This window comes from Solanum dulcamara, chromosome 2, assembly GCF_947179165.1.
Source record: "Solanum dulcamara chromosome 2, daSolDulc1.2, whole genome shotgun sequence".
Classification (NCBI taxonomy): Eukaryota; Viridiplantae; Streptophyta; class Magnoliopsida; order Solanales; family Solanaceae; genus Solanum; species Solanum dulcamara.
The window spans coordinates 72460521-72476164 of record NC_077238.1 but is presented as its reverse complement, the minus strand read 5'-3'; the positions used below and the strand labels follow the sequence as shown (position 1 = coordinate 72476164).

The 15644-nt window shown below is 31.5% G+C and overlaps 1 protein-coding gene and 1 pseudogene across 2 annotated transcripts; both read left to right on the top strand.

Moving 5' to 3' along the window:
• The first annotated feature begins 4394 nt into the window (after nt 1-4394).
• Nucleotides 4395-10004, top strand: LOC129880695 (glutamate receptor 3.4-like). Of its 2 annotated transcripts, XM_055954855.1 has the most exons (7): nt 4396-4510; nt 4821-5545; nt 5631-6964; nt 7573-7850; nt 8307-8338; nt 8436-8845; nt 9323-10004. In XM_055954855.1, exons 2-7 carry the CDS (start codon nt 5254-5256, stop codon nt 9770-9772), a joined length of 2796 nt encoding a protein of 931 aa, XP_055810830.1. In that variant the 5' UTR covers nt 4396-4510; nt 4821-5253; the 3' UTR covers nt 9773-10004. The 2 variants fall into 2 exon arrangements, with proteins under 2 accessions (XP_055810829.1, XP_055810830.1); XM_055954854.1 differs by having other exon boundaries at nt 4395-5545.
• A 2351-nt stretch (nt 10005-12355) lies between these two features.
• Nucleotides 12356-14569, top strand: LOC129872843 (septum-promoting GTP-binding protein 1-like; annotated as a pseudogene).
• The last annotated feature ends 1075 nt before the right edge of the window (nt 14570-15644 follow it).

Genomic DNA, 15644 nt, shown 5'->3' with positions numbered 1-15644 from the left:
CTCTTCTCTCTTCTTCGTTAATTCTTCATGTTTCCTCTGTTTCTTACTCTCACAAGAAGATTCTAAGCTCACTGAAGCTCAGAATCAATTTGTTCAAGGAGAAATGAGAATTAAATAATTATCATATAAGTCTTAAAATAATTTTTTATAACTTTGACTTTAAGGAGTCATCAATTTGTATATTAAATTATTTAAGGGTTATGAATATGAAAGGTTAAGAGTTATGGACATTACTGATATTAATTGAGAATATAATTAATGTATTAAGAAGATGATTTTATAAAATAAAATAATTGGAAAAAATGAAAGTAAAAAGCCAAAATAAAATAAAATAAAATAAATATAAATGGAGGTCATAGAGAGATGTCACGTTACCTTGTCTGATCATTCTTTATATATAGAGAAAGAAAGAGAGAGAGAGAGAGTGCGCTCATTTTTTTTATATGAACATATTCAGCACCTGTCTCAACTGTTTTGGAAGAACTCCAAATTATAATATGTATCACATGGTAGACTTGGATAAAGCCCTGGAGGAATGAATCCACGTGTTTCACACAGACAAGTAGGCCCCACCTACAAATTATCCCTTCAAATTGAATATGAAAATTTTAATTTTAATTTTGATTTTTAAATTTAAAAAAATATAATTTGAATTTAATTTAAAGATTTTCAATTTGATTGGATTTTTTTATGTTTAATTTAGATTAATTGATTTAGATATTTTAAATTTTTAAGGCATGTCATAATAATTATCACGACTCTATTTATCTAATAGTTTATTTCTTAAAATATAAAACCTTTTTACAGCCTAATTATGATTGAGATCCCCTTGCCCCGTCTATGTCGTGTAGTATTAAGTTTTACTCACGTTTTTTATTTTTATGTGGATTAACAGTCACGAAATATACATGATATTAAAGATAACAATAAAAATTATATTTAGTGTTGATAAATGAAACCGTGTAGATGTGATATAATACGTAGAATTGTAGGGTATTAGTCTATCAAACTTTTAAAAATTGAACTTATTGATATTACACACATATAATATGGATAAGATTAACTATAAGGTATAAATTTTAAATAGTCAGATATTCAAAATTTTGTAGTACCAAATTCAATATCCAATCTAAAATTCATAAATTCGAATAAATTGGAAGTCCAATTCATAATTCAAAATAAATATTCAAAAAATTCAAATTTTGAATTGGCTCAAATTATGTCCACCTCTACTTACTTATATTATGAAAAAGTAATAATTCATAATCGAACGCTCTTAAAAGATTTTTATTTCGTACAATTTTAAAGTACACTTCTATCGTTGTTGTTATTGTTGTTATTACTATTATTAGAAAACAGACTCATAAATACTTCTCACATATGGGAAAAGGTTCATAAATGTCATTCTTCCACCTTTTGGTCTAAAAATTTTCTCAAACTATTTTTTTTGGCTCAAGAATACCCCTAACCGATTGAAAATGACTTAAAAATACCCTCCTTCCACCTTTTGATCTAAAAATACCCTTAACCTTTGTTTTTGGTTTAAGAACACCACTCCTTCCATCTTTTAATCTAAAAATACCTTCAACCCAAATTTAATTGAATTGAATTCTTTTGCTAACTAATTAATTATTTATTTGTTCTAAAAGATAATTTTTTATTTATTCAAATTCATAATATTAGCTCATCCCAAAATATTTAAAATATTTAAGTCTAGCTATATTTGAAATGAAAAATAAATTCTTTCTGTTATCAAACTTTTTAGTAACAGAAATTAAAGGAAAAAAAGGATAAAATTTGGCGAATTAATATATTTATAGACTTAACAATTTATCCTCAACACTGAAGAGAATAATTATTTATTGATTCAAATTATAAGTAGAAGATGTTCTAATAAGATGTCTATTTACTAATTTTTTTAGTCGAGTAAAAATTATATTGGAGATTACACATTCTAATCGATATTTCATAGACTTAACGATTTATCCTCAATAATAAAAAGAAATATGTAACTAGTTATTGATTCAAATTTTAAGTAGAAGTTCTCTAATCGATTTTAATCTTTTAATCGGGTAAAAATTTACTATTTACAAAAAAATTGATTTAGTTCAAATAATAAAATTACAGATTTTTATATGGTAAAAGTTTCAACAATATAAATTCATAAATATTAGATATACAAATATAAAGAGATAACAAAGGTTGATGGTATTTTTAGATTAAAAGGTGGAAGGAGGGGTATTCTTGAATCAATAACAAAGGTTGAATGTATTTTTAGACCAAAATGTGGAGGAAGAGTATTTTTAAGTCATTTTCAATAAGTTGAAAGTATTTTTGAGCCAAAAAATAGGTTTGGGGTATTTTAGACTAAAAGGTGGAAGAAAGGTATTTATGAGCCTTTTCTTATAGATGAGGAATATTTATAAGCCTTTTCCCTTATTATTATTATTAATATTAGTACTACTACTACTACTACTACTACTACTATTATTATTATTATTATTATTACTATTATTATTATTATTATTATTTATAATAATAATATTGTTATTGTTATTATTGTTATTGTTTTTGTTATTATTATTATTATTATTATTATTAATATTATTGTTGTTGTTGTTGTTGTTGTTGTTGTTATTGTTGTTGTTGTTGTTGTTGTTGTTGTTGTTGTTGCTGTTGTTGTTGTTATTACTATTGTTGTTATTGTTATTATTATTGTTCTTCTTCTTTTTATTATTGTTATATTTATTATTATTATTGTTGTTTACTTTTTGGACAACTTATTCAAATTCAAGCAACTTAGTATTAAGAATTTCTCCATGTTATAACAAGATTTTTTTTATTACTTTCTGCTTTTTATATTATTGACTCTTATTAATTTGACATTTCTTTTAAATTTTTTTAATTAGAAGTACATTTTAAATTTAGCTACAATCTATATGTTGTTATTTAATAATAAGGGTCGTATGACGAAAAATATTCTTTTAATTTATTAAAATAAATAAATAAAATATTTTTTTAATATGAGGGAAATTAATATGGAACAGTGGAAGAAGTTATTAGTGTTGACTCAATAGTAATAGTCTAATTTATCTCCGGCCCAAAATAAGTATAGTAGAACCTCTCTAAATTTAAATTGTCAGAATTATGGAATATTATTATTTTGTAGAGGTATTATTTAATCGATAAATTGATATTTATTAATTTAAAGAGTGTTTTGAGATTCAAAAGTTTATTTTGATTATATCAAAATTATTGAATCTTACTAATTTATATATCGATTACCACAATAAAATGGGTGTCAAGAGCTCACTGAATTGGTGAAAATGATACATATTCAGAGGGTCAAAACTTAAAAGAAATTGTGCATACCATCGAGAAAACAAATTTTGATGATGACGTGAAAGGCAATACAAATATATTTGGAACTAGTTACGCATAAGGAAGCACTTATCGCGTATAGAACTCTTCACAATTTTTTTGGTGCAGTTGAAGAAGATAATATCATAACTTTTGAATGCAATAAGAAAAGTTAGAGATGAACTTCAAATAGATTTAAGTTTTGACAAAAATAAAAAACACTAGAATCATATTTTACGAAATTATCTTAGATATTTTTGTAATTTAAAAAATTTATTAATTTAAAATATTAATAGGATCATATATTTATATATGGTTATCTTATAGGAATCCGTGATTTTTTTCACTGACCCAAGTTAGGATTGGAGAAAAATATTATCTGAGAAAATTAATTTTCTCAGTATTAATTTAAAGAGGTTCTACTATATTAATATATTGTTTATTTCAAAACAAATATTATCTCAAAAAATTATGAAAAAAATTAATTGTATATATTTCTAATTATATCTTTATTTTCCGTTTTCTTAATTTTTAAGATATAATTATTAAACAGAAACAATTTAATAAATTGTATATTTTATTTATAATATATTTTTATGGACATGATTTTTGTTACAATGACACTTATTTTGAAACAGAAGGAATAAAATGGGGAGGCATAAATAGTAAAAATAAAATGAGAGAAGTATTGAAAACATTTCTAATTTGGCGTAAATTATTTGTTTCATCCCTGAAATATTGATAGGCTTAAAAACACGCATCTACCTGACTAACTAAACTTAGCTACACCTCTGATTTGCCACATAACATAACAACTGGTCTCAAGCTCATGTAGAAGCATATGACTATTAATAAAAAGTCGAAAAAACACTTCTAAACTTAACAAAAATTTAAAGTGTATTTTACTCATATTATAAGATTGAAAGTGTATTTAACTTTAGTTAATCAAGTAAAAAAAATATTTATATAATTGTTGATAGTTCAAAAATAAAATTAATAATTCAAATTTAAAAAAAGTGTCAGGATACTTTCTCTCAAAAGAAACATTCTTTTCTAAGGTTGCAAGAATGTTGGTACCCTTTTCGTCCGTCCAAATCTCCTTTAAAGCTGCTCTTCACTTTCTTGTTCCAATATGACGAGACTCATACAGGTAATCCTTTTGTTTATTCATCAGTCAACATGGATCCCAAACCAAAGTTTCTACTTTTTTTTGCCCCAACTTATTTCCTTATTTCATTAATCTTGTTGTTTCATTAATTAGTCTACACACTTATGTGTAGCTTGTACGACTATTGCCTTAGTGAACTCTCTAGAATAATATATTTTAATTCTGATTACCTTGTTTAATCTTGTGTTTAGGCTGATTTTTTACTTTTTCTCAATTGAGAATCAAATCATATTGGAGCAAGTGCTAGGTTCAGAATATTGTACTTTTCTTGTTTTCATTTCCCCTTTTTCAGTTTTGGTTATGGGGTTGAAGTTTTCAAATTAGGACAACTGTTGACAATGATGGGGCATCTATCTTCAGATTCTTGCTGTGAGGCTCACATTGGAACTCCTTGTTTTGTCAAGTTCTTATCTTTTGAGGAACCTTGCATAAAATCTTGAATTTTTATCTTCAAGATTTGGGATTTAAGCTTCATTTGCTGGGACTCACATTGGACCTTTTTTTTTTCTGTTTGGAGAAACAGTGGGTTGAATTAATCCTCAGTCATTTGTTGACAGACGCTCGATTTTGAGTTTATGAGTTCGAGATTCTACAAAAAGCAAATTACTAGGTTCTTGATAAATTATTTATCCGTATTAAGCGGATTTTTTTCTTAACACAAATACAAAATCTGGGCCAAAGCTACGCAGAAGGCTAGCTTTGGTCCTGCTTGCTTGAAGGTAGTGATGGAGGCCCGAGTTAAGAGGAGAGCACTTCTCTTGTTGGTTTCATGTATATGGGTGCCTATGGCGGTTCTTGGTGGGAATGAGAGTGTTAGTGTTTCTTCCTTGTCTAGGCCAAAAGTGGTGAATTTTGGAGCTTTATTCACTGTAAATTCAGTAATTGGAAGTTCTATAATGCCAGCCATTCTAGCTGCAGTTGATGATGTTAATGCTGATTCTACTGTACTTAGTGGGACCAAATTGAATGTCGTATTGCAGGACACAAATTGCAGTGGATTCATTGGCACTATTGATGGTAAAAGCATTTTTCCACCATAATTTTCTTGTTGGTATTAAAGCTACTTAATTCTCAGCAGTATTGGTGTCTACTTACTTTGCAGCTTTGCAGCTGATGGAGAAAGAAGTTGTTGTTGCAGTGGGTCCACAATCCTCAGGAATAGCACATGTCATTTCTCATGTAGTGAATGAACTTCGTGTCCCACTTTTGTCTTTTGCAACTGATCCTACTCTTTCCTCTCTTCAGTACCCATTTTTTCTTAGAACTGTCACAAATGATTACTTCCAGATGTATGCTATTGCTGATCTGGTTGATTATTATGGATGGAAGGAGGTTATAGCCATATTTGTTGATGATGATAATGGTAGAAATGGGATATCTGTGTTGGGTGATGCCCTTGCAAAGAAGCGAGCCAAGATCTCTTATAAAGCAGCCTTTTCTCCTGGAGCTACTAAAGATGATATCGATGATTTGTTAGTCAGTATGAACCTTATGGAGGCACGAGTTTATATTGTTCATGTAAATCCTGATACTGGACTATCATTTTTTTCGAAGGCAAAAAAATTGGGGATGATGAGCAGCGGTTATGTTTGGATTGCTACTGATTGGCTTCCATCTGTTTTGGATTCATCAGATTTTAATAAAGATACTATGGACGTACTACAAGGGGTTGTCGCGCTTCGCCATCACACTCCAGATTCTGATCAGAAAAAGACATTTGCATCTCGATGGAAAAATTTGAAGAGTTTAAAAACTTCAAGGTTTAATTCTTATGCACTCTATGCTTACGATACAGTTTGGTTGGTTGCCCGTGCTCTCGACCTTTTCTTCAAGAATGGTGGAAATGTCACTTTCTCTGATGACCCCAGTTTGCGTGATACCAATGGAAGCTCTCTGAAGTTGTCATCCCTCCGAGTTTTTGACCAAGGACAGAAACTACTCCAGATACTTGTTGGCATGAACTTCACAGGTCTAACTGGTCAGATTCAGTTTGATCCTCAGAAGAATTTGATTCATCCAGCATATGATGTTCTTAACGTAGTTGGAACTGGATTACGTACTATAGGATACTGGTCAAACTATTCCGGTCTCTCTATTAAAACTCCCGAGGTTTTATACACAGAGCCTGCAGACACTTCAACCAGTAACCAACATCTATATAATGCTATATGGCCAGGAGAAACTATAAGACGACCTCGAGGATGGGTGTTTCCCAATAATGGAAAACCCCTGAGAATTGCCGTTCCTTTCCGTGTCACTTTTGAAGAGTTTGTGAAGAAAGACAAAGGACCTTCCGGGGTGAAAGGATATTGCATTGATGTGTTTGAGGCTGCAATAGACTTGTTGGCTTACCCTGTCCCTCATGTCTACATTTTATATGGAGATGGAAAAAGAAACCCGTCGTTCAACAGCATAGTGTATGATGTTGCACAAAATGTGAGTACTTGCAGCTATATCCAACAACCAAATATTTATGACAAAAATACCCTAGCCAGTCCACTATATCCACTCAGCTTCAATATCTATGCATCACGATTTTCTGTGATGGAAACACTAATTAATTTGGAAATAAAGTGATTCCTATTTTATATATATGAAATGTGATAGAGATCCTTGATGCAGATTAGAAGTATCATAGTTCTACATAGGATAAGTGAAATATGCATGAACAAAAGTGGATTTTATACTTATGTGTTGTCAAAGATTTACTCATGCATAACTTAAATGTTGGTTCAGTGTGATATTAACTGATATCTTTTTGACTCTTGCTAACGCGATATGACCCAGTAAGTTGAAGAAATATGTAATTGAACTGAATAGGTTGGTCAGTAGCAATTTTCTATACATTCAGTATATTGAGTAAAGTCGTTTGATAAAATTTCTTAAATATCGGTAGGGAGGAACATCCAAGAACATTTAGTTTCTTTTCTGTACTCCTTACCGATGTAACATTCCATCTCTGCCTTCAAGTAAGAACAGTTGTGTATGCATAAAATAATGAGAACTTTTCTTAGAGCACTTATCAGGGTTCATTTGTTTGTTAGAAATATGATGCAGCTGTTGGGGATATTTCAATTACGACAAATCGCACAAGGATTGTGGACTTCACGCAGCCTTATATGGAATCTGGACTCGTTGTAGTTGCTCCTGTCAAAGAGATCAAATCCAGTCCATGGGCTTTCCTTAGGCCATTTACAATTCAAATGTGGGGTGTAACTGGGGCGTTCTTCCTCTTTGTTGGATTTGTTGTTTGGATTCTTGAGCATCGGATGAATCCTGAATTCCGTGGTCCACCGAGGCAACAACTCATTACAGTGTTCTGGTTAGTACTTCTTACTGCTACAACCTCTCTTGAAACGAGAATCAGTTTGCTGTTTGAGTGCAAGCTTTTCTTTAATGTACTAGCATGAAGCTAATTATGATGGGAGTTCGCATACTGGGGAGCCTTGATTGGAGATGAATCAGACAAAAAATTTAACTCTTTCCTTTGCACAATTTGAATTCTGATGGCATCATTAATGTTGAGAAGATCAAGAAGATCCTTTCTTTTAGTAAATCATTTTGCCTGCGCACAGGAGCGGAGCCAGAGAGGTGCAAAGGGGGTCGGTTGAAGCCCCTTCGCTGAAAAGTTACACTATGTAGATAGGGAAAAATGAATCGTTGTTGAATCTCCTTGGCATAAGAACTTTTTTGTTTTGATCCTCTTACTTGAATTAGTGGCTCCGCCACTGCCTGTACACGTATATTAGCCCTGGTACTAATATCCATTTTTTTTCAGGTTTAGTTTCTCAACCATGTTTTTCGCGCACAGTACGTATAACTTCCTTGAACTTTTCTAGCAAGATGCTATTATGATACTTAGTTCTTCCTTCACATAGCTGACACTCTCCATTGCGAATGAATATAGGAGAGAACACATTGAGCACCTTGGGACGCTGTGTGCTGATCTTCTGGCTCTTTGTGGTTTTAATTATCAATTCGAGCTATACAGCTAGCTTGACGTCTATCCTTACAGTGCAGAAGCTGTCTTCGGGAATCGAAGGAATTGACAGTTTAATCTCAAGCTCTGATCCTATAGGAGTCCAGGATGGGTCATTTGCATACAATTATCTCATTGGGGAGCTACATATTCCGAAGTCACGGCTCCGAATAATAAAAAGTGAAGATGAATATGTAAGCACCCTCCAGAAAGGTCCACAAGGTGGCGGTGTTGCTGCCATTGTCGACGAGCTCCCTTATGTTGAGCTGTTTTTGTCTAATAACAAATGCATCTTCAGGACTGTAGGACAGGAGTTCACAAAGAGCGGATGGGGCTTTGTAAGTATTTCTTGCTTTTTCTATGATGAGATAGCTGACAGTTCGCCATAAAACCATATTTACGATTACAAATTATCTTAATTGCCATTCAACCCCAACCCCAACAAAGAGGAATAAAGAGAACTCAATCCAAAATTGGAAACTACAACATATTCCCTCCGTTTCAATTTGTTTGTCTACTTTTCTTTTTAGTCCGTTTAAAAAAAGAATGTCTCTTTCCTTTTTGGCAACTCTTTAATTCTGACTTTTTCACATGACATGTTTAAGACCACAATATTAAAGGACATTTTGGTACATTTGACATATCTTTAGTTTAAGGCCACAAGATTCAATAATGTTCTTTACTTTCTTAAACTCCGTGCCAAGTCAAAACAAGACAAATAAATTGAAATTGAGGGAGTATTATGTTTATCTCCTAGTGATGATGCACATGCAATCTGGTCTACTCAAAGACTGATCTTAACTGTCTTTGGTCAGGCATTTCAAAGGGACTCTCCTCTGGCTGTTGATTTGTCAACTGCTATCCTTCAACTGTCAGAAAATGGTGAATTACAAAGGATCCATGACAAATGGCTTTCTACCAATGGATGCTCTTCACAAAATAACCAAGTCGATGACACTCGTCTTTCTCTCAAGAGCTTCTGGGGCCTATATGTGATCTGTGGTGGTGCTTGTGCCATTGCTCTTGTAGTGTTTTTCTGCAGAGTTTACTGTCAATTCCTCAGGTATGACCCCGAGGCGGAGATCAGTGAACCTGATTCTGCACGGTCTAGTAGGCGTTCCCTCCGGTCACGTAGCTTCAAAGACTTGATAGGCTTTGTTGATAAAAGAGAAGCTGAGATAAAAGAAATACTCAAACGTAAGAACAGTGACAACAAGAAACAGATAAGTCATAGCTCAGATGTGCAACAGAACTCTCCTGTTTAATATGCTCTTGGGTTGGTGTTCTTTTGTTCAATGCATCTACCCTTATATGTATATGACATTTATAATTCCTTTTTAAGCTACTTATTTTGACATAAAAAGGCTAGTTAGTAGATTAGAATGAAAATGTCTTTGTAGGCTATTTAGTAGGAAAAAAATATAATAGATGGTTATATTATTTTGTATAAATGTATGTTATAGAGGGACAATTGTATTCCAAGTTTAATCACTATTTTACTTTACTGTTGTGTTGTTTTTTGGTGATTAAAAAATTCATACCTTCCTTTTCTCTTTATCTTGTGTCCTATTATTTGTGGTAAGGGAATGATATGTTCATCTTAGTTCACACCAGAACTTAGGATTGATGTTCAAGTTAAAATAAGTGGAAAGAGGTTTAAGTAGAATGAAATAAAGATGAAGTGTGTCTTTAATGGTTCTTTTTGGATTGTCACTACTTAATATGAAGAAGTTTTAACTTTTGACCAGAGATTGGCACTTTTATTTATTTATATTAATAATAGAAATAGAAAGAGAGTCGAGTCTAGTTATAAGTAAATGAGTGATTTACGAGAATGGGGAGGTGGATTGTTTTGAGTTTTGACATCTTTGCCATGTGGCAAAAACTCCAACTTTCATTGGTTACAGCCCAACATTTTCTCAATGACTGGCTCACATTGTAGGAAGGTTAATCTCTTAGGGATCGTTTGATATCGGGATAAGAAACAAGTTATTGATGTATTGATTTTCATACAATTTATATGATGTTTGGTAGTTAGATAGAAAATACGTTATTTATGTATGAAATTAATACAATGTTTGTTGACAATTTAGAAACCCATATATTTAATACACGTATAAGAGTCCATAAGCTCCTTATAAGTTGTTTTCATCTTTGATGAGTGTTTGGTTGACTAACTTAAAGTCATTTTGTGCTTAAAATAAGTCCCAATAAATAATTGAGTTTGTTTGGATGAATTTATTTTAAGCAGCTTATAAGTTGTTTCAACTTATAAGTCAAAAAAATAAGTAGGTGCAAAAAATAAATAAATTGGGTTGCACCTACTTATTTTTTTTAAACTTAAAACAGTTTTCAACTTATAAGTTACTTAAAATAATTCCATCCAAACAGACTCTAAGTTACGAGAGAATTTATGTATTATTTTGTGCAGGACTTATACATGAATAACTAATTCCTGCACAACTGCTACCTACATAGACTCACTCATAACTAATCCTTACATTATTAATACCTACAGAACTCTAATTAGCCACCAAAAGACCCCTTGGTGCTCAAATGGACACCAAGATGTCTAAATGGAATTTCTCCCTTTATGAACCCCAAAATCTCAATAATTTGTTGTTGGACAGTTGTTCCACACCCCTGAAATTAATAGAGTTTTTGCTTACATTGGCTATGAGTCCTGAGGCTCTGGAGGATGTTTGAAACCTATCATTGATCAACTAAACTGATTGAATGTCTTCTCTGGAAAACAGGATGCCACCATATGTGATGTTTTCCATGTTTTCATTGTATTTCATTGCATTCTATTTTTTGTAATACTGGTTGCTCCTAAAAGATCTCCAAAGTGATGATTTGGTATTGAAATCCCACCACAACTTGCAATAAAGAGCCATAGACACATCATGTATAGATCTCCAAAGGATTGTTTCCACCTGTGGACTGGAACACTACCAACACCTAGATATTATGTTGTATTTCATTTTCCTCTGAGCATTATCTAGGGGGATCTTGTGTTATGTTAAAAATAAAATATTATGTATAATATAAAAAGGTATTATATAGATGGAGGATTGAAAATGTCAAAGAGTAAAATAGACATGGCATAAGATTGGGGGGAGGGTGTCTATTTTCCAAAGTTGAGGGGAATGCCTATTTTCTAAAGTTAGAGGGGGAAAGTTGATTCTTAATGCAAATTTGGGACTTTAAATGATTTTTACCTGTCTAAGAATAGTTTAAATATGGTGTATTAATAAATGTCAGGAGTAGTGTTGACATTATCTTTTATTGATTATTTGTTTTGTTGTATTAAATAAATAACATGTATTAGAATAAAAAATAATAGTGAATAGGGTGTATCAGAATAGGAACAATATCCCGTATTGTTATTGTCATGATTTACTATGTATACAAAGAGTACCGTATTAGGTGTATAAGTAATGCATCTATTGATTATACATAGGTTAAAAACATTACTAAATAAGAGATTAAATAATATCAAAGCTAATCCATCGAACAATCTTTAAAAATTATGATGGATGGTAAGTACTTCTTATACATAAATGTTAGAATCTTTTTTAATTAGGAGCGTTTCATTTCAAAAATGATTTTTTTTGACACGAATCCAAAGTAGTTGGACTTCAAAGTAATTAAGGGGTGAAAAAAAAAAGGCAAAGTAGATCATCTAGAATCCACTCATTCCCAAGAATTTCTTATGGAGTCAACAACACTAACATTGGGAGATTCACTCATTCCCAAGAATTACCCACGGATTCAACACTTAACTCTCCAAATATAAAAGCAAACCAAAAACTCATTTTTCTTCCCATCGTCCCTTCCTTAACACGGTCCAAGAAACACCCCTTGCCTGATTCCAAGAATTATTACAACACAAAATCCTACCTTTTGAATCATTACCACCACCAATCGACATCTAATGTCATCTTCTCCGGCCACCGTCCCTGCCTCCGCCAATGTTTTTTCTAGTAGTTTAGCCAACAATAATTCCAACAAGGATTCCATGGAGGATTTAGTTGCTTTAAAAATCAGCCTCTTGGGTGATTATCATATTGGAAAGACAAGTTTTTTGGTTATCATAATTTTAGTATAATTTATAAATAATTACTAGAAATTTTCTTCCTATGCATGCATGCAACATTATTTACATTACAGAGGTGGATTCAAAATTTAAATGCAATAAATAACACCCTAAGTCGGACCTTAAAAAAGGCAAAGGGTTTCCAATTGAACCGGCCATGCAAATGAGGCAAAAACAATTATTTTTGATCATATATAAACAATTGAATCCTCTTGTATGAATTTTTGACTCCGCTACACCACCAATGCACCTCTTAATTCATATGCATATTTAGGATATAATTCTAGTTTAACTAATCATGGATTTGTCATTTTTGTGTTGAATTGCAGTCAAAGTATGTAGGGAAGGAGATAGGGGAAGAAGGTTTTTCAATAACAGGGTTAAACCATATGGACAAAACTCTATGTGTTAGTGGCGCTAGAATCTCTTATAACATTTAGGAAGTCGAAGGTATATCCTTTCCTCGATCCGTTGATCCAGATTCGACTCATTCTTCTTTCTTTTTTACGTGGATTGCCCGAAACATCTCATTTTGAGTCGGATAATGTCCCAAGTTTTTGGGCTGCAAATAAAAATTTAATCAAATCTACATATATCCAATTCCTTTTCTTTTTTCTTCTTATTTTCGTGACATTTCGAAATGATACAATTATGCGAATATGAAATTTTCTAAAATCATCATGTTTATGATATTGCAGGTGACGTTTCTCATATTCCAGTAGCTTGTAAAGACTCTGTAGCAATGTTGTTTATGTTTGATATCACAAGTCGTTGTACATTAAATAGATAAAAATCTCTTCTTCTTTGTTTTGCTAACAAGAAACTAGAGGATCATGATTTTGATTATTGTCTAAGATCATCATTTGACTCGTTAAGTAACCATAAGGACATTTTTGGATCAAAATATTGACGATAAAGATATTTTTAGATCAAACTATTAGCTGGTGGTATTTTTATTCAATTTTACATAATTTAAGGACATTTTGACCATTTTTCGAATTTTGATGAATAACAGTGTAGTTAGCTGGTATCAACAAGCAAGAAAATGGAATCAGGAAACAAGATTAAATCTTTCCATTTTATTTTCCCTTTTTCTAGATGAAATATTAAAGAATATGTTAATGTGACTAATTTTTTTTTTTTTTGGTTTTCAGACGGCAATTCCAGTTCTAATAGGAACAAAGTTTGATGATTTTGCTCAATTACCATTACATGTGCAATGGACAATCGCTTTACAGGTATCTTTACTAATTCTTTGTGGTACAAATAAATGATAAACTGAGATGAAGTATAATATATACTTCATTTGCTTCAATTTGTTTGTCTGGTTTTAAGCATTGTTTAAGAAAGTAAAAAGACTTTTGAATTTTGTGGTTTTAAATTAAAGATATGTAGAATTTATCAAAATGTCTAGTGTAAAGTTAGAATTAAAGTGTTGTCAAAAAAGGAGTAAAAAACATTCTTTTTGAAACAGGCTAAGTAAGAAAGTAAGACAGACAAATTGAAACGGAAAGAATATTTGATTAAGAGAAAACAGGGTTCATTCGTTAACAAGTATTGGAAATTCACAACGTAAAGATTTTTCGCATTAATAGCATAGTTTAACTTATGATAGCTGGTCAATTACCATTTTTTTTTTCAAGTCATCGATTGTCTAAATAAAACTTTATTTGTAATTATCGTAAACATAACATAATTTTAAAATTTTGTTTGAACAGGCAAGAGCATATGCTAAGGTTCAGCCTATAACATAAATGTGAATAAGATCTTCAAGTTCATCACAGCCAAGATCTTCAACTTACCATGGACATTGGAACGTAACCTCACCATTGGAGAACCCATTATAGACTACTAGACTTAAAAAGACTGGCATAGACAACCGTTCACTGGATCTTGTTACTTTTACTACAACAAGCTAGTGAAATTTCGGGTTGTCTTCGTATGTCATTATGTAAAATTGAGAAATTTATGAAATGGAGAACATTTTTTCTTGTTTTCTTTTTGACTTTGTAATTTTCTTAATAGAGTCGATTCATCAATTATTGGTGTTTACCTAGTTTTTTTTTTGTCCTTTCAAGCGCCTTAATACTCTATTAGTTATATAGTTTGTAATATTAGAGTAATTATTCAAGGTAGTTGAAATATTTTGGATACCATGGGTGTTAGATGAACTATTTTGGATAGCATCACTGAAATAGTTTGGGTACCACCATTAAGATATTTTGTACTTAAAAAATATTCTGAGGGAACGTGTTTGTTTTACAAATGGATTGTAGTAACCTTTTTGAATAAGTGCAATTTCAACTGCTTATGTTCTCTATTAATAAAGATTTCAATTACTATTTATCTGTCATTTTTAATTTAATCGATAATAAGCTTGGTGTATTCTAAAAGAGCGTTGTCTGCTAATCACATTGACAGACAATTCACGCCTCAAGCCTTTGCCTTTTATTCTCTTCGTCTATTTTCTAACAATTCAAAAGAGTGATTCTATTGTTATATATAGATATCAATGGAAATTCAGGAATCTCTTTGGTGAATAAGGATTTCATCAAGCTTGGTAGATTTAATTTGATGAAACAAATTTCACTCGCCGGAAGGATAAGATGATGTTTCTTTTCACTGCTTTGAAAATTTACTAGGTTTTGAATTTTGAAATAACAACAATTTCAAAATGAGAAAATAGCCAAAAGCCTCCTCAATCTATACTCGAATTTTCAACTACACACTTAGATTTTACGGAGGTCCTACCACCACCTGAAGTGTTTAAAATTGAAATTATTACCTCCCTAAATGCTTAGCTGGCAAGATGAGTGTATTTTACTCTCTTTGAGAGAGTGAACACAAAAAATAAATATTAAAATTTTATTTTTCATATCTCTTTTCATAAATATATATATATTTTTAATAATCCTTTTTCTGAAAAATATATATTTTCATTCTTGTCCATATCAACATAGACCAAATCTCTCCACCACTTACCATTTCTATGTCTGCGCCGCTGCTACCATCTCCACCGGATTCACCATTGTTGATTC

Coding starts and splice junctions, on each gene's coding strand:
- LOC129880695 (XM_055954854.1), top strand. CDS start 5,254: ATGGAGGCCCGAGTTAAGAGGAGAGCACTTCTCTTGTTGGTTTCATGT. Junction 6,965..7,572: donor TGTATGATGTTGCACAAAAT/GTGAGTACTTGC, acceptor TTTGTTTGTTAG/AAATATGATGCAGCTGTTGG. Junction 7,851..8,306: donor CAACTCATTACAGTGTTCTG/GTTAGTACTTCT, acceptor ATTTTTTTTCAG/GTTTAGTTTCTCAACCATGT.